This window comes from Cajanus cajan, chromosome 8 (assembly GCF_000230855.2).
Source record: "Cajanus cajan strain Asha chromosome 8, NIPB_CcT2T_4, whole genome shotgun sequence".
In the NCBI taxonomy this organism is placed as follows: Eukaryota; Viridiplantae; Streptophyta; class Magnoliopsida; order Fabales; family Fabaceae; genus Cajanus; species Cajanus cajan.
Window position 1 is genome coordinate 11,992,270 of NC_138524.1, and position 13,495 is coordinate 12,005,764.

Genomic DNA, 13,495 nt, shown 5'->3' on the forward strand with positions numbered 1-13,495 from the left:
CATGCGAATTTGTTGATAGCTTGGCGGATTGGGATTTTACTCTACCTCGCCAATTCCTTCCCAATAATGTGTTGAATAGGATTTGTGCAGCACCTTTCCCACTACGGGTTAGGATTTAATACTACTAATGGGCTAAGCTCTATTCCTAGATACATTTTCTACTAGGCATTTGTTTCAAAGCTAGTTTCAAAAGTTATTTTCCAATATCCAATGGATTCTATATCAAGCAAAGGAGAATTAATCCAATGCAAGCATGAAGAATAGAAACATAACACAACAATGAATGAAACAACATATATATATCATTAATAAAGTGAAAATTACAAAAGAGTTTCGTTGATTACATCTAACCCCATAAAATAATGGGTAGAACTGTTCAAAACAATGAGGGTGAAACAAAAATAGAGATGGAAGAGAGATGGAAGAACCGAAGGAAAGATCCACACACGAATGGTCCCAAGCACCGAGAATCCCTTCCACAACTCCTAGAAGTCGCCCAATGTGTGAATGAGACGGAAAAGCCTCGAAGCTTTGCTCAAATACGAACTGGTCGAGTCAGGATAGGATTACACGCCCGACGCGTTATACCTCTCGCACGACGCAATGTCTTCCAGAGAGTTTTGAATGCTCTCTGTTTTGAAACGCGCCCGACACAGATGCTCTTGCGCCCGACCCAATGCTGAAGTGCAGAGGTGATGCTTTCTGTGTTTCTCAAGCCCAGCGCGGGTAGTCTGTACCCGACGTGATATTACTTATCCTGCTCCTTTACTCTTTTAATTTCCAATCCAATGGGTCTTCAACTTCAACTCTTCACTCAATACCTACACAAAAAAAGAGGTGTATCAAGGTATTGTTAGATGAGTTTTGGGATAGCTATATTTGCACAAAAATTGAATCAAAAAGAGAACAATTATATTGCAAGAGTACATGGGGTGAGTGGAATTGCTCAATAATTCCTATCTAAACATATGTATAAATGAGACATAACAGTTGGCTATTTGACCTCAGTTCATGCCGTGAGTTAGAGTAAGATGTTTCTCCCTCCCTTTGTTTATGTCATTTATTATATATGTTGTTGTAGGTGGGACTCATCAGGATATTGATGATGTTAGTGACAAGACTTAATGATATGAACCCCTTTAACATTTTTTAGGATTCTGAATAAGGACCCTAGGAATTATGTTGTTGCCTTGGAAAATTAGACCAAAGTGAGAAAGAATTAATCACACAAAAAATAGTCAAAATTGATAAAAACAAAGAAAGAGGATAAAGAAGACAAACTAAGTGTGTATTTTCTTATGGATTCAAGAAGTACAGATATGGTCAAATTTTTCACTTGTATCACTTGTACAAATTTTTTATATAATTTGCTTCTTCATGTTTGTGGCTTTTCTCCGGTCAAGGGCTTTTCAATCTGTTTGTTTACCCTTCTTTCTTTATCTCAAAAGCTTACTTCTAACAAAATTGATACCTAGCTTGTTTTTCTCAATTATAATAGCAACAATATATGATGTACACTATTTTCCATTGTAGGATCACAAAACCAAATTTTTACTATGACAGATAAAGATGAAAGTCAATTCTTTATATCTAAGGTTGCTCTATATATCTGGAATATTTGATTTGCGGTTGTAGAATACTAAACATTTTAGGGCGCCAAAGTAAACAAAGTGTTTGAGCAAGAAGAATTCAAGATTGACATTTAATTAAATGATAAAATAAGACAAGGAGATCTTATTTCTCCATATCTTTTTGTGCTTTGAATTGAACTTTTATTTCAGGTTATCCAGTTGGAGGTTGAGGCTAAGAATTGGAAGCTTATTAAGATTGCTAGGAGAGTCCCTAAATTATCTCATTTAGCTTTTGCAGATGATCTGTTACTTTTTGCAAAAGCTAATGAAATGCAAGTCGAACTCATTTTTCGCATTCTGGGTATGTTTTGTGCAAGTTTTGGCCAGAAGGTCAATTGTGATAAAACGCGTGTCTTCTTTTCACGCAATGTTGATTAGCAAAGACAACACATTATCTGTGTCGGAAGTTGGGTTTCCAAAACACTAGTGACTTGGACAAATATTTAGGGGGATTCCTATTTTTCATAATTTGGTCTCTAAAGATACATTCAGATTTATTTTTGGAGAAAGTGAATCAGCGATTGTCACACTAAAAAACTGGTCAACTTTTTTTTGTTGGTAGACTTACTTTAGTTAAGTCGGTGTTGCAAACCATGCCTATATGTGTTAAAAAATGATAATGTGACAATAGTTGTAATTAATTTTAATATGAAAAACACTTACATATAATATATTAATCTTATCTATCATTTTGATAAAATTTATAGTGAAAAAGTACTTATACATTTAATAAAATATTTTACTATTTCAGTTAAAGTTTATAAAAGTAATAATTTTATTTAGTCTTTTTCTTTTAACTATTAAACTTTTCTTAATCATTTAACAAATTAAATAAAAAAAGCGGATAGTTTGTGATGCTATTGGAATAGTCCGACTTAAACATGTTTATGACACAAATTTTATTACATTGAGTCAAAAAAATTACATTTAATTTAAAATTATAATTGAGAGTTCAAATTCTATAATTTATTATATAGGATTCAAGCTAATCCGATAAGTTCAATCCATTTTACCATTAAACGCCCGTTCTTTTCCTTCTGAATTAAAGGGGAAACATGCAAGTTTGGTTTAGCTATTGATAGGCCAACTAAATATAGAAGTGTTAATTATATGTCATCTTATAATTCATTAATACCACAGGCTTTTACTCGGTCACAAGTATGTTTAATTTTTTTGTTAGTAAACTAGTTAAGTTGAATTCTACCTTAGAATTACTTTTAGACACGCTTTTTTATCAAAGAGTTCATAGTCAAAAGCCAACGTGACTCACACATTCCATGCCTTAAAATATCAAATTGCATTTAATAAAAATAAAAAGAGTTCTGTAATTTTCATCCATGGGGAGACTCTGACCATATTTTTGTTCTACTATTTATTACTTACCATCGGAGAAAAACGTACTTAGTAAATATATATTTTCATGTGAGCTGTCATAACGAGTTTTGACCAAGGACTTCTATAAATAAAAGAAAAAAGTTTTGTTAATTAGACAAATGTTAACCTATTCGGTCAATTAGATGATAATAATAAAAAAGGAATCTGCTCTAGAAATACGTACACTAATTTCGACTGTTAAATCACGTACGGGAATAAGGAAACCATTTTTTTTTATTTTTTTTATTCTGACTAATATTTTACTAATTAATTTTTATACCAGAAACCGCGTTGTTTTGATACATAAGTTAATTACGAAAAAAGACTGAGAATCCATAACCTGATGACCTTCAATTTATGTGAAATTATTGAAAAATGTCTACTCCCGTGACTGTGTCAATTAGCACATGATAACTTGAAATCACAAAAACGACAAATAATAAACCATTAGGTTATGGATATCTATATTATTATCGCAGCAAAGGAATCCCCTCACGTTGTTGTAGAAAAAAATGCTTTGGTGTTTCCATAAACTGACAAAACGACTACCAAAATTATTAAGGTAACAGAAAACCGTCCAATAGCAATTGAATGCAGTGATATAAAAATATATATATATATAATAGCAATTGAATGCAGTGATATAAAAATATATATATATATAATGAGAAGGGTTCAAACGATACTAGTATAATTTTAACTAAGTGTTACACCGCTTAATAACTTTATATTAATTGTAAATTTTGTAAATCTAACCGTTAGATTGAAAATTCTTTATTATATACAAAATTTTATATTAATCCAAGATATTTTGATACTTCATTTTTTTAAAACAAAATTAACGTAATATATTCATTTCAAAATATACTAAAATATGAACATTTTGATTACCTTTAAATTATTGTTCAATTTTAATAAAATTTGATATATACATATAAAATAATATAAACTTTCAATCTAACGGTTGGATTTACAAAATTCATAATTAATATAAAGTTATTAAGTGGTGTAACACTTAATTAAAGTTACACCGGTGTTGTTTAAACACTCCTCATATATATATATATATATATATATATATATATATAAAATTTATTTATCTATCAACATAATCTATATAATGTCTCAAAAATTATATACTGCCTCAAAAGTAAAACCAATAACTAATCTAACTATAGTCATTAGCTCACTGGTTCAAACATACATCGTGAATATGCTAATAAGTAAAAACAATAAAAAAAAGAGTTTGAAGTTTAAAAAGGAGCATTTTCTCATGATACAAATAGCATTTTAGTGATAAGTATAATTTAATACGTGATTTCGAATTCAAATCTTAAATAGATAATTGTGTTAAATATTTTTAAAAAAATATTATTTGTAGTGATTTTATCGGTTTAGACTTAGTAATATATTATCTCCAACAGATAATACTTGTGATCTAAAAAAAATGTTAAATTTACCCAATTCTTTGCATGATTTAAAAAGATCAAAGAATACTCATAAAAAAAGAAATAGTAAGATCAAAGAATCACGTTACTTAATTAAAAAATAGGCGCATGCAATTTTATAAGATTAATCTTAGAGCAGATTGCATATTTTCTAGCGTAAAGTTTTCTCTCCCCTGTCACTGTTTATGGAATTTTCTTACTGTTTATGGATATGTTTGATATATATCTTAATAAAATTAGTTTTGAAAGAATTATAATAGAATTGATTTATCAAAAAAAATTGAAATATTTAATTTATGTTTTGAAATGGTATTAATATATATATATATATATAATAATTATTTTTAATGAAATGATGTAAAATTACTTTTAAAAAATGAAATTACCAAAAAATCAATATACTTCTTACCGAATATATCACTTATTATTTTTTTTTAACAAAAATACGTAAATGAAGGATTTATCCCCAATCGAGTATTGATTTAACCTGAATAAGATGCTTCCAGAGAAATTACCATTGAAGAAGAAAAAGCAGCTTTAATTCTTTTGATAAAGCCACGATAACATTCTTCCAAAAGAAAGATCAAGAAAGATCTGTAGCTTTATTAATTCTTAAAGTGAAGTCATTATTCTTAACGACATATATATATATACACACTAGCGTTGAATAAGAAAAGAAAAAGTTATCAAAAGATTAAAATAAGGAAAGAAAACTAGAATTAGAATTTGATCTCCCTTAACTAGAAAAGTTTACTCTATTTTCATATAAATTTCGTTATAATAACATACTTAAAATCAACTTTTGTTTCTTAGAGTTTTTTATCATGCAATTTTAGTCATTAATTTTTTTTATTGCAAATTTAATTTTCATGATTTTCAAAATTAAGTAATATTGATCTACCTATTAACACCTCATCTAAAATTAAATAGAAAATGCTGACATATTTATCATAATACTATCTAATAGATAGTTAGTCACATAAAAAATAATAATATTAAAAAATATCAACAGATTATAAATTTCAATTAAAATAAAGAAAAAAAATAACATATCTATGATAAAATGTAATTTTGTTGTTTATATGAAAGCCAATACGTTTAGGTAATTGTTAGATCATTTATAGACATATCAGCATTATTTGTTTATTTTTTTTAACACATGTTAATGAATGGATTAATATTAATTTTAAAAATTAGAAAACTAAATTTGTAATAAATTTTTTTTAAGAAACTAAACTTGCATATATGTGAAACTATAGGTATATTTAAGGAATAATAAAATTAATTTTATAGGATTAACTTTTTATAATTTATTTCATACAAGCTATTTTGTGTTCTAAAATATATGATTACAGATATGGACAACAATCGCTTTCATTTTCATGAATTTATGGACAAAAATCCTATATTGAGAGAGAAAATTTTTCTTGAATGCCATCAAATTTCATAGAAGGGATTAAAAATTTCCATGCCCAACCGAAATACTCATTTTCAATCATAACCAAAAAAAAAAAAGAATTAACTTGGAAACTATTCTTGGGTGATTATTACATTAAATTTCTTTAAAAATAATTTTTTATAGGTATCGAACAACATGTATATTCCATAATCAAATACCGCCTATTAGGTAGCATCACAATCAAAAATATTACTTACCCATAAAATTGCCCGACCCTAGCATGAGTTGACGCTAATTTATATATATATATATATATATATATATATATATGCAGTAGTGAACTTGTGTTTATGTTTTTAGATTTTGCTCACGTGTTGATTTGCAAAAGGAGGACACGAGTTTCGTGTTACGTTCGTGGAAGATACTAAGTAGCGGATGGCAGGTAATGTCACTGTCTCTCCCCATAAATTATACTAATGTGAAAGCAAAGAAACACCTATTTTGACCAGTAAGAGTACCTGACATGAACGGATAGTATCTGCTGAGAAAGACCCTTATAAAGAAACCACATGAATATTTTATTTATCGGATAGTGTAAGTATTATTGAACATGGAACACGTTTCGGTTGTGAACGCGTCCACCATATAAATTAGTGACTGCTCTGGTCTGACACAAAAACCATTCTTACCCTCACATGCTCCCTTACCAACAGAACCAAAACTGGCAAAACATCTGAACTAGCAGAAAAAACACACACTCATCATATCGCACTTGTTTCTGGCAAAGATGGTGAGAACCCCATCTTGTGATAAAAGTGGATTGAGGAAAGGTACTTGGACTCCTGAGGAAGATATGAAGTTAATTGCCTATGTCACTAGATATGGCTGCTGGAATTGGCGCCAACTCCCCAAGTTTGCAGGTATATATATATTTGAAAACTTGTGAAAATTAATTACGCTAGGATTTATATTTTATAGTTTATAGTCATAGGAAGAAAAAAAGTTTATTAATTCTCTATCTGGTGCATTTTAGGTCTTGCAAGGTGTGGGAAAAGTTGTAGACTGAGATGGATGAATTATTTAAGGCCTAACCTCAAAAGAGGGAACTTCACTAAAGAAGAAGAAGAGTGCATCATCAGAATGCACAAAGATCTTGGTAACAGGTATGATCACTTCTTATATTATATACCAGTTCCAAGCTACAACCTAGCTTCTCCACAACCACAAAGTTTGCTAGCAAAAACTAACTAGCCTCTTCTTTTTTAATCATGACAATGATAGTCTACTATTGAAAACAATGAGTAATTTCTATAAAAGCTGTAAAAACTAGTTAGCTAGAGACTATAGTAATGGACTAATACTGTAACAATTCAGTGAAAAGTACCCTCTAAATCAAAATACCAACAATTCAAACCAGTCTTATATAAATATCCATTTGAAATGAGTCAACAACTTAATACTGGAAAAAAGCTGATATGATTCTTCACTTGCAGATGGTCTGCCATTGCGGCTGAGTTACCTGGAAGAACAGATAACGAAATAAAAAACCATTGGCACACCACACTAAAGAAGAGTTCTCAACAAAGCACACTCACAAATGAAGAAGCCAGAGCCTCCAAATCGAAGGATAAAAGATCCAAGTCAGTAAGGGACTCGGTTCCTATTCCTAACAATGGTGTTACTGTTAGTGTTACTCTTCCACCTACTTCCCAGATTTCAGATAACTCATCAGGCTCATTATCCACACTTTCATCCTCTAGCGACTTTTCCTCCATAAGTTCTGATCATTCCACTGCTGCCAGTATGGAAAATTTGGCGTTTGAAAATGACTTGAGTTTTCTGGATTCATTCAGTGAAAGTTTCTGGACGGAGCTAAATCTTGATAACATTTCCTACAATGCACCGTGTGAAGTAGTATCAGGACATTCAGGAGATATCAATAATGGCTCTTTTCAAAGTACAGATTCTAGCCAAATCCATGATTCTTTTGCATTGTCTCCGCATCAATATTCAAGCAGGCAAAGTGTGATTGTGGATAATGACTTTGGAGGCTTTCTGGATGCATACGCAGATAACTTTTGGACACAGCCATATATCGCTGACATGTCCCACGTTCCAAGCGAACTACTTGCTCCCTCCGTGATAGGATCTGAATATTTTGCTCCAATAAATGAGTATCAGTGGGGTCAAAGTGATTTGTACAATGAAAATACGAGCATAAATGTACCAAGAGAGAAAGTGATATAGTATGTGGTAAATTAATAAAACAAAGAAAGAAAAAAAAAAAAGTAAAAGTGAAATGAAAGAAGTGTGTTGGCAATAATATAAGTTATTTCTATAATGATATGAATAATCAATGATAATGATACTTTTTCCTCTCTTTTTATAAGATTTAAATAAAAAATATAGTATGATTTTTTTTTTATGAAAGATATCTTTAGTTAAAGTCATTTTTCTTAGTTTATAGAGTTGGTAAAGTAAATACCTCAACAATATATCAAGCATATTATTGAAGAAAAATTTCTTCTAATCATTTTTGTAAGACTCAAATTAAAAATAGTTTTGAAAGACTTAAATTAAAAATACTTTTGATGTCATAATAATTTAAAAAGTTAAATATATAACTTAATATTAAATTCTTAATATCTAAAAATATTAATTAGTGAAGTTTGCAGATTAGTCCGCGAGTCGCGGATTAAATCTGCCAAGTCTACGAACTTCATGGACCGGACTCAAAAACTAAAACATAATCATACGAATTTTAAAAAACAGGTTTGTTATTCGCAAAGTATGTGGACTTACAAATCGGTCCACAGATTCAAGTCCATCTACCCATCCCTAATCTTGGGGGGCTTGCATAAGAATATGAAAATATATTCTTTAATAAGTACAATACATTATACGTCTTAAAAATTTAAATTATTTTGTGATCCCAAATTATGACATCAACTGCAACATGATGACCAAGATAAAAACTAGTAGCAACAAGAGTTCAAATTATAATGAATATTTGATTGTATCAAAAACACGTTATTTGTACTTTAACATTTTAAAATTATGAATGGTTTAACACTTTGTGGTAAATTTATTACTATGATGGTTTTTGAGTTATGAATGATTTGACACTTTAATAAATTTATATTGCATACTAATTATTATGATAAATTTTAGTATCACCCTTTAATATTATGCTTATTTTATAATGTTTATTTTGAACTTTATTTTATATAATATTATTAATCAAATTGTAATATTGTATAATAGTTTGGTTAGTAAATTTATCAAAAATGAAAATAAAAATAACAGTAAAATTATCGTCGGATTAATCAATAACACATAAAGAAATTCAGGTAAAATTGACCAACTTTCCATAAATAATCTAATTAATACTTCCCGACGAATTTATTATATTTACTAATAAAATTATCATGGGTGAATATACCCATAAAACACATAGCATATGCTACCGATAGATTATCTTTCAATAAAAATATATTTGCTAATAAAATTAGCATGGGTGAATATACCCATAAAAAACTCAGCATGTTACCGATAGATTATCTTTCAATAAATTAAATTTATATTGTAAATTAAATTTATTTTTAATTATTAATAATTTAATTGTAACAATATTAAAATTTAATATAAAATAATAAATAATAAATTAAATGAGATAAGAAGTTTAAAAAAAATTCAAAATCACTTTCATTAAAGAATAATCCTTTAAAAAAGTTTACATTAAAGAATAATACATTCTTCTAAGATAATTTTTATAATTTATATAAAAAAAATATAAATTTATTGACTTTTATAATAATTATTATAAAAAGTTATAATAGTAATTAGTTGGTATAATGTAAAAGAAATTACACCAAAAGTGTATCACCATTAGAACTCTGAATTTATATAAAGGGTGGATTGTCGTGAAATATATTATAATAACTAGATTAAAAAAATAAGTAAACGGGTATATGTAAAAAATAAATTATTTATTAATTTCTATCGTTATATAATTAGTGACTAAAATAATATATATCAGTTATTATAAATTTTTCTTTTGATAAGTACTTATTATTTAAATTTAATAATATATTTATTAAATTATTACTTTTTAATTAATATTTTCCACTGAATATATTTTAAGGTACCTACTTTTAAAAAAAAACAAGCATAAAGAATAATATAATATTTAATGATATTACTCACTATCAAAATGTATATTTAATTATCAAAATTATAAAATAAATAGCATTTTACTTCTTAAAATAAAATTTAATATTTAATTATTAAAATTGTATAATAAATAATGTTCTTACCGGAGATCTTGTAGGGACGATCTGCTGGGCAAGATTGGTGAGCCTTCTTCGCTGAGTATGATTGTTGTTCCAAGTGGGGGTAGTACCTGCAAAAGAGACTCCAATGCTAAAGTTAATGTTTGTGAGTGTATGGGTATCCTATAAGTAATGCACGTACCTTTGTGTGAATTAGGGTTTCATTAAGCCTTGGGCCTGAGATCAGTTATGACCTATTTGGATATCGGGCTGATGTCACCTAGCGCGTGTCCGAGGCCGTCGTGCGCAGTAAAGTTGTGCTAGAGCTCGGCTTAGCGGTACGGATAGTACACTAGCCCCCCGAGCTCCAAAGACCATGGGTCGAGGAGTTAATGCCGAGCTCGCCAAGGGGCCGTGACTCTTCGCGTACGCCTCTCTATCATGATGCCATGTGTCATAACCGTCACCTCGTTCCCATAACGCGTGGGCGGCGTGTTAATGAGAGGTGACAGTTTTGTAATGATGGCACACTTTGCCATGATGGGTCTCATTAAATGGGTCGTCAGTTGTGTCTCCTCCCTGACACGCGTCACGGCCGTTTTGAATTTTGGAGACCCCTTTTCTCTCTCTCGCGCCCTTTCCTTTATCAGTTTACTCTTTTCGTTCTCTTTCTTCTTTGGCTTCTTGTGCACGCCGATTTCTGCATTTCTCCTTCCACCATCTCTGTTTGCCTTTGTCGTCTCCATTTCTGGCAACTCCGTCGTTGTTAAGGTCAATACCAAAGGAGTACCAGGTACTTCATTTTCTCTGTCTTCGCTTTCTGCTCTTCCTCCCTACCAGTCTTCTTTGTCTTTCTCCTTTTCTCCAATCTTTCCTGTTCTCGATGGCTGGGGACAGTGGTGCCGCTCCTTCCGCGTCAGCCAAGGGTAAAGACAAGGCGCGCGGCAAGGCGATGGCCGTCGAGACGGCCGCCGCCGAAAAGAAAAAGGGTGGGAACCACCCTAGGGAGCCTTTCCCCATCATCACTGGCTACGAATGGGTTAGGGGTGACGTCGGAGAGTTCCACAGCGTCTTCAAGTCGTTTATGGAGATCAATGCGATGTGAAAATCGCACAGGATTTGCCAAGCGTCAATTTCCAAGCTCATCCAGCTTGAACCTTGGCGAGCGTGTATATATGGAGGGTACCTCTAATGCCCCCTTTTTCTATATGTACCAGTGCTTTTTTAGGGATTTAGGCGTTTGCTTTCCCTTTTCCCAATTTGAATGTGACTTTTTGAATTTCGTCAACTCGACTCCTTGCCAGTTGAACCCCAATAGTTGGGGTTTTTTGAGGGCATTTTAGGTCCTGTGCTCGACCCTAGGGATAAGGTTGTCTCTTCCTATTTTTCTTCACTTTTATCAACTGAAATTGGGTGTACCTCCCTATGGTTGGTTGTCTTTGAGTGGGAGTAAGGCTGGGGGACTATTTTCTCTTTACTCCCAGTCTTACAAGAATTTCAAACAAGAGTTCTTCCAGGTTCTGCCCAAGGAGGTCGACCCGCTGAAGGATGAGGTGTTCCACTTCGGCGGGTTGCCGAGGTTCCCACTCTACTGGCAGCAGGGTCCAGTCAGGTTCAACGGGTCGTCCAACCTTCAATTGACGACCTCGTCCCCTAGATTGCAAGCTCGTCTTGTCGCTTGCTAACTCGGCGTACAAGGAGAGGGGTATAGGGAGTGAGTACCTCGTCATTTTTAGCTATCAGGGTTTATTTCGTTTTCTTCCTTTTCACTTTTGCTTATGAGCTGAATTTTTATGCTTGCAGGTATCATGGGGAGAAGCAAATGGCGCGAGCTGAAAGCCCGCTATAATGTTGTCGAGATCGAGGTCCCCGAGCTCTAGGAGGAGGAGATTGCCCCCTGGAGACCTGCAGAAAAAGAAAGAGGGGGGAGAAGGAGGTCGGGGGGACCTCCGCCCCTCATGATGCTGAAGAAGTGACGTCGAAGGCTGCTGACGCCGACACCGTTGACCTAACCGGGAGTCCTCCACCTGAGGGATCATCTCGAGCTGCCTCCACTAAGGTTCAAACTCAACCTCAGGGTCAGATAAAATAATTCGTACCGAGGTTCGAACTCGTCCTCGGCTTAGGGTAAAAATAGATCGTACCAAGGTTAGAACTCGACCTAGGTTTTAACATAAAGCATTTTATGACAAAACAATGTAAAATTAAAAAGCTATGAACAGAATGAGTCATTTTATTAATGTCGTGGATGTGCCTCGTTAAAAACCCTCTCAGCCAAAACCCATTTTTCTGTTTTTTGGGACAAAAGACTGAGTCGGGAAAAGAGTGCACAACTCATTCATACAGTTTCAGCTGAAGTAGAACTTGAGGTGTGTGGCATTCCAGGTTCGTTGGATGGGTTTGCCGCTGAACTCTTCTAGTCGGTTGCCCCGTTTTCTAAGTTTTTTGTGACTCTAAATGGGCCATCCCAGTTGGGCGCGAGCTTCCTTTCTGACGAATCTTTGCGAGCGTCGCCTACTAGTCGCCACACCAAGTTGCCGACCCAGAAGGAGCGAGGTCGGACACACGTGTTGTACCTTCTGGAGGGTTGAAGTTTACAGGCTTCTTCACGGATCCGAGCTTCTTCTTTGAGCTCATCAATCAGGTTGAGGTTGACCGTTGTCTCTTGAGCATTTTGCTCACTGTCTAAAACATGATGTCGGTGAGACGTCTCACCGACCTCCACTAGGATCATGGCATTGGCTCCATAGGTTATCCTGTAAGGCGTTTCCTGCGTTGTTTATTGGGGGGTACAATGGTACGCCCAGAGGATGCTGGGGAGCTCGTCGACCCATTTTCCTTTGGCGCTGTGAGCTCTTGGAGTATCACCTTGTTTGCAGCTTCGGCTTGGCCATTGGTCTGTGGGTGCTCCACTGTGGTCGGGAGATGTTTGACTCCAAGTTCTCAGAGGAAGTCTTCGAAAATCTGCGCAATGAACTGCCTGCCGTTATCGGAGACCAGCGAATGTGGAATACCAAACCTGCATATGATGCTCTTCTAGGTGAATTTTTGTACGTTCTCGGTAGTGATCTTGGCGAGTGGGCATGCCTCGATCCACTTGGTGAAGTAGTCGATCGCCACCAGGAGGAATTTGAGTTGACCTTTCGCGGGGGAATAGCCCGAGGATGTCTATTCCCCACTGGGCAAAAGGCCACGATGACATCATCTGGTGGAGGGCTTCAGGAGGTTGCCGATGTGCATTGCCGAACTGCTAGCATTCCTTGCACTTTTGTACGTAGGCTTGGCAATCCGACTTCAATGTCGACCAGTAATACCCAGCTTAGAGTACTCTGGTCGCCATTGAGCATGCTTCGGAATGCATGCCGCATATCC

At 33.4% G+C, this 13,495-nt stretch overlaps 1 protein-coding gene across 1 annotated transcript; it reads left to right on the forward strand.

Annotated features, from left to right (window-relative positions):
• Positions 1-6,516: 6,516 nt before the first annotated feature.
• LOC109812767 (uncharacterized) lies at positions 6,517-8,275 on the forward strand. Its single transcript, XM_020376810.3, has 3 exons — positions 6,517-6,772; positions 6,886-7,015; positions 7,346-8,275. Exons 1-3 carry the CDS (start codon positions 6,640-6,642, stop codon positions 8,097-8,099), a joined length of 1,017 nt encoding a protein of 338 aa, XP_020232399.1. The 5' UTR covers positions 6,517-6,639; the 3' UTR covers positions 8,100-8,275.
• Positions 8,276-13,495: the final 5,220 nt, after the last annotated feature.

Bases quoted from the DNA above. Each gene is read 5' to 3' on its own strand.
- LOC109812767 (XM_020376810.3), top strand. From the start codon at position 6,640: ATGGTGAGAACCCCATCTTGTGATAAAAGTGGATTGAGGAAAGGTACT. The intron at 6,773-6,885 runs GTATATATATAT...GGTGCATTTTAG, and splicing joins CCAACTCCCCAAGTTTGCAG to GTCTTGCAAGGTGTGGGAAA. The intron at 7,016-7,345 runs GTATGATCACTT...CTTCACTTGCAG, and splicing joins CACAAAGATCTTGGTAACAG to ATGGTCTGCCATTGCGGCTG.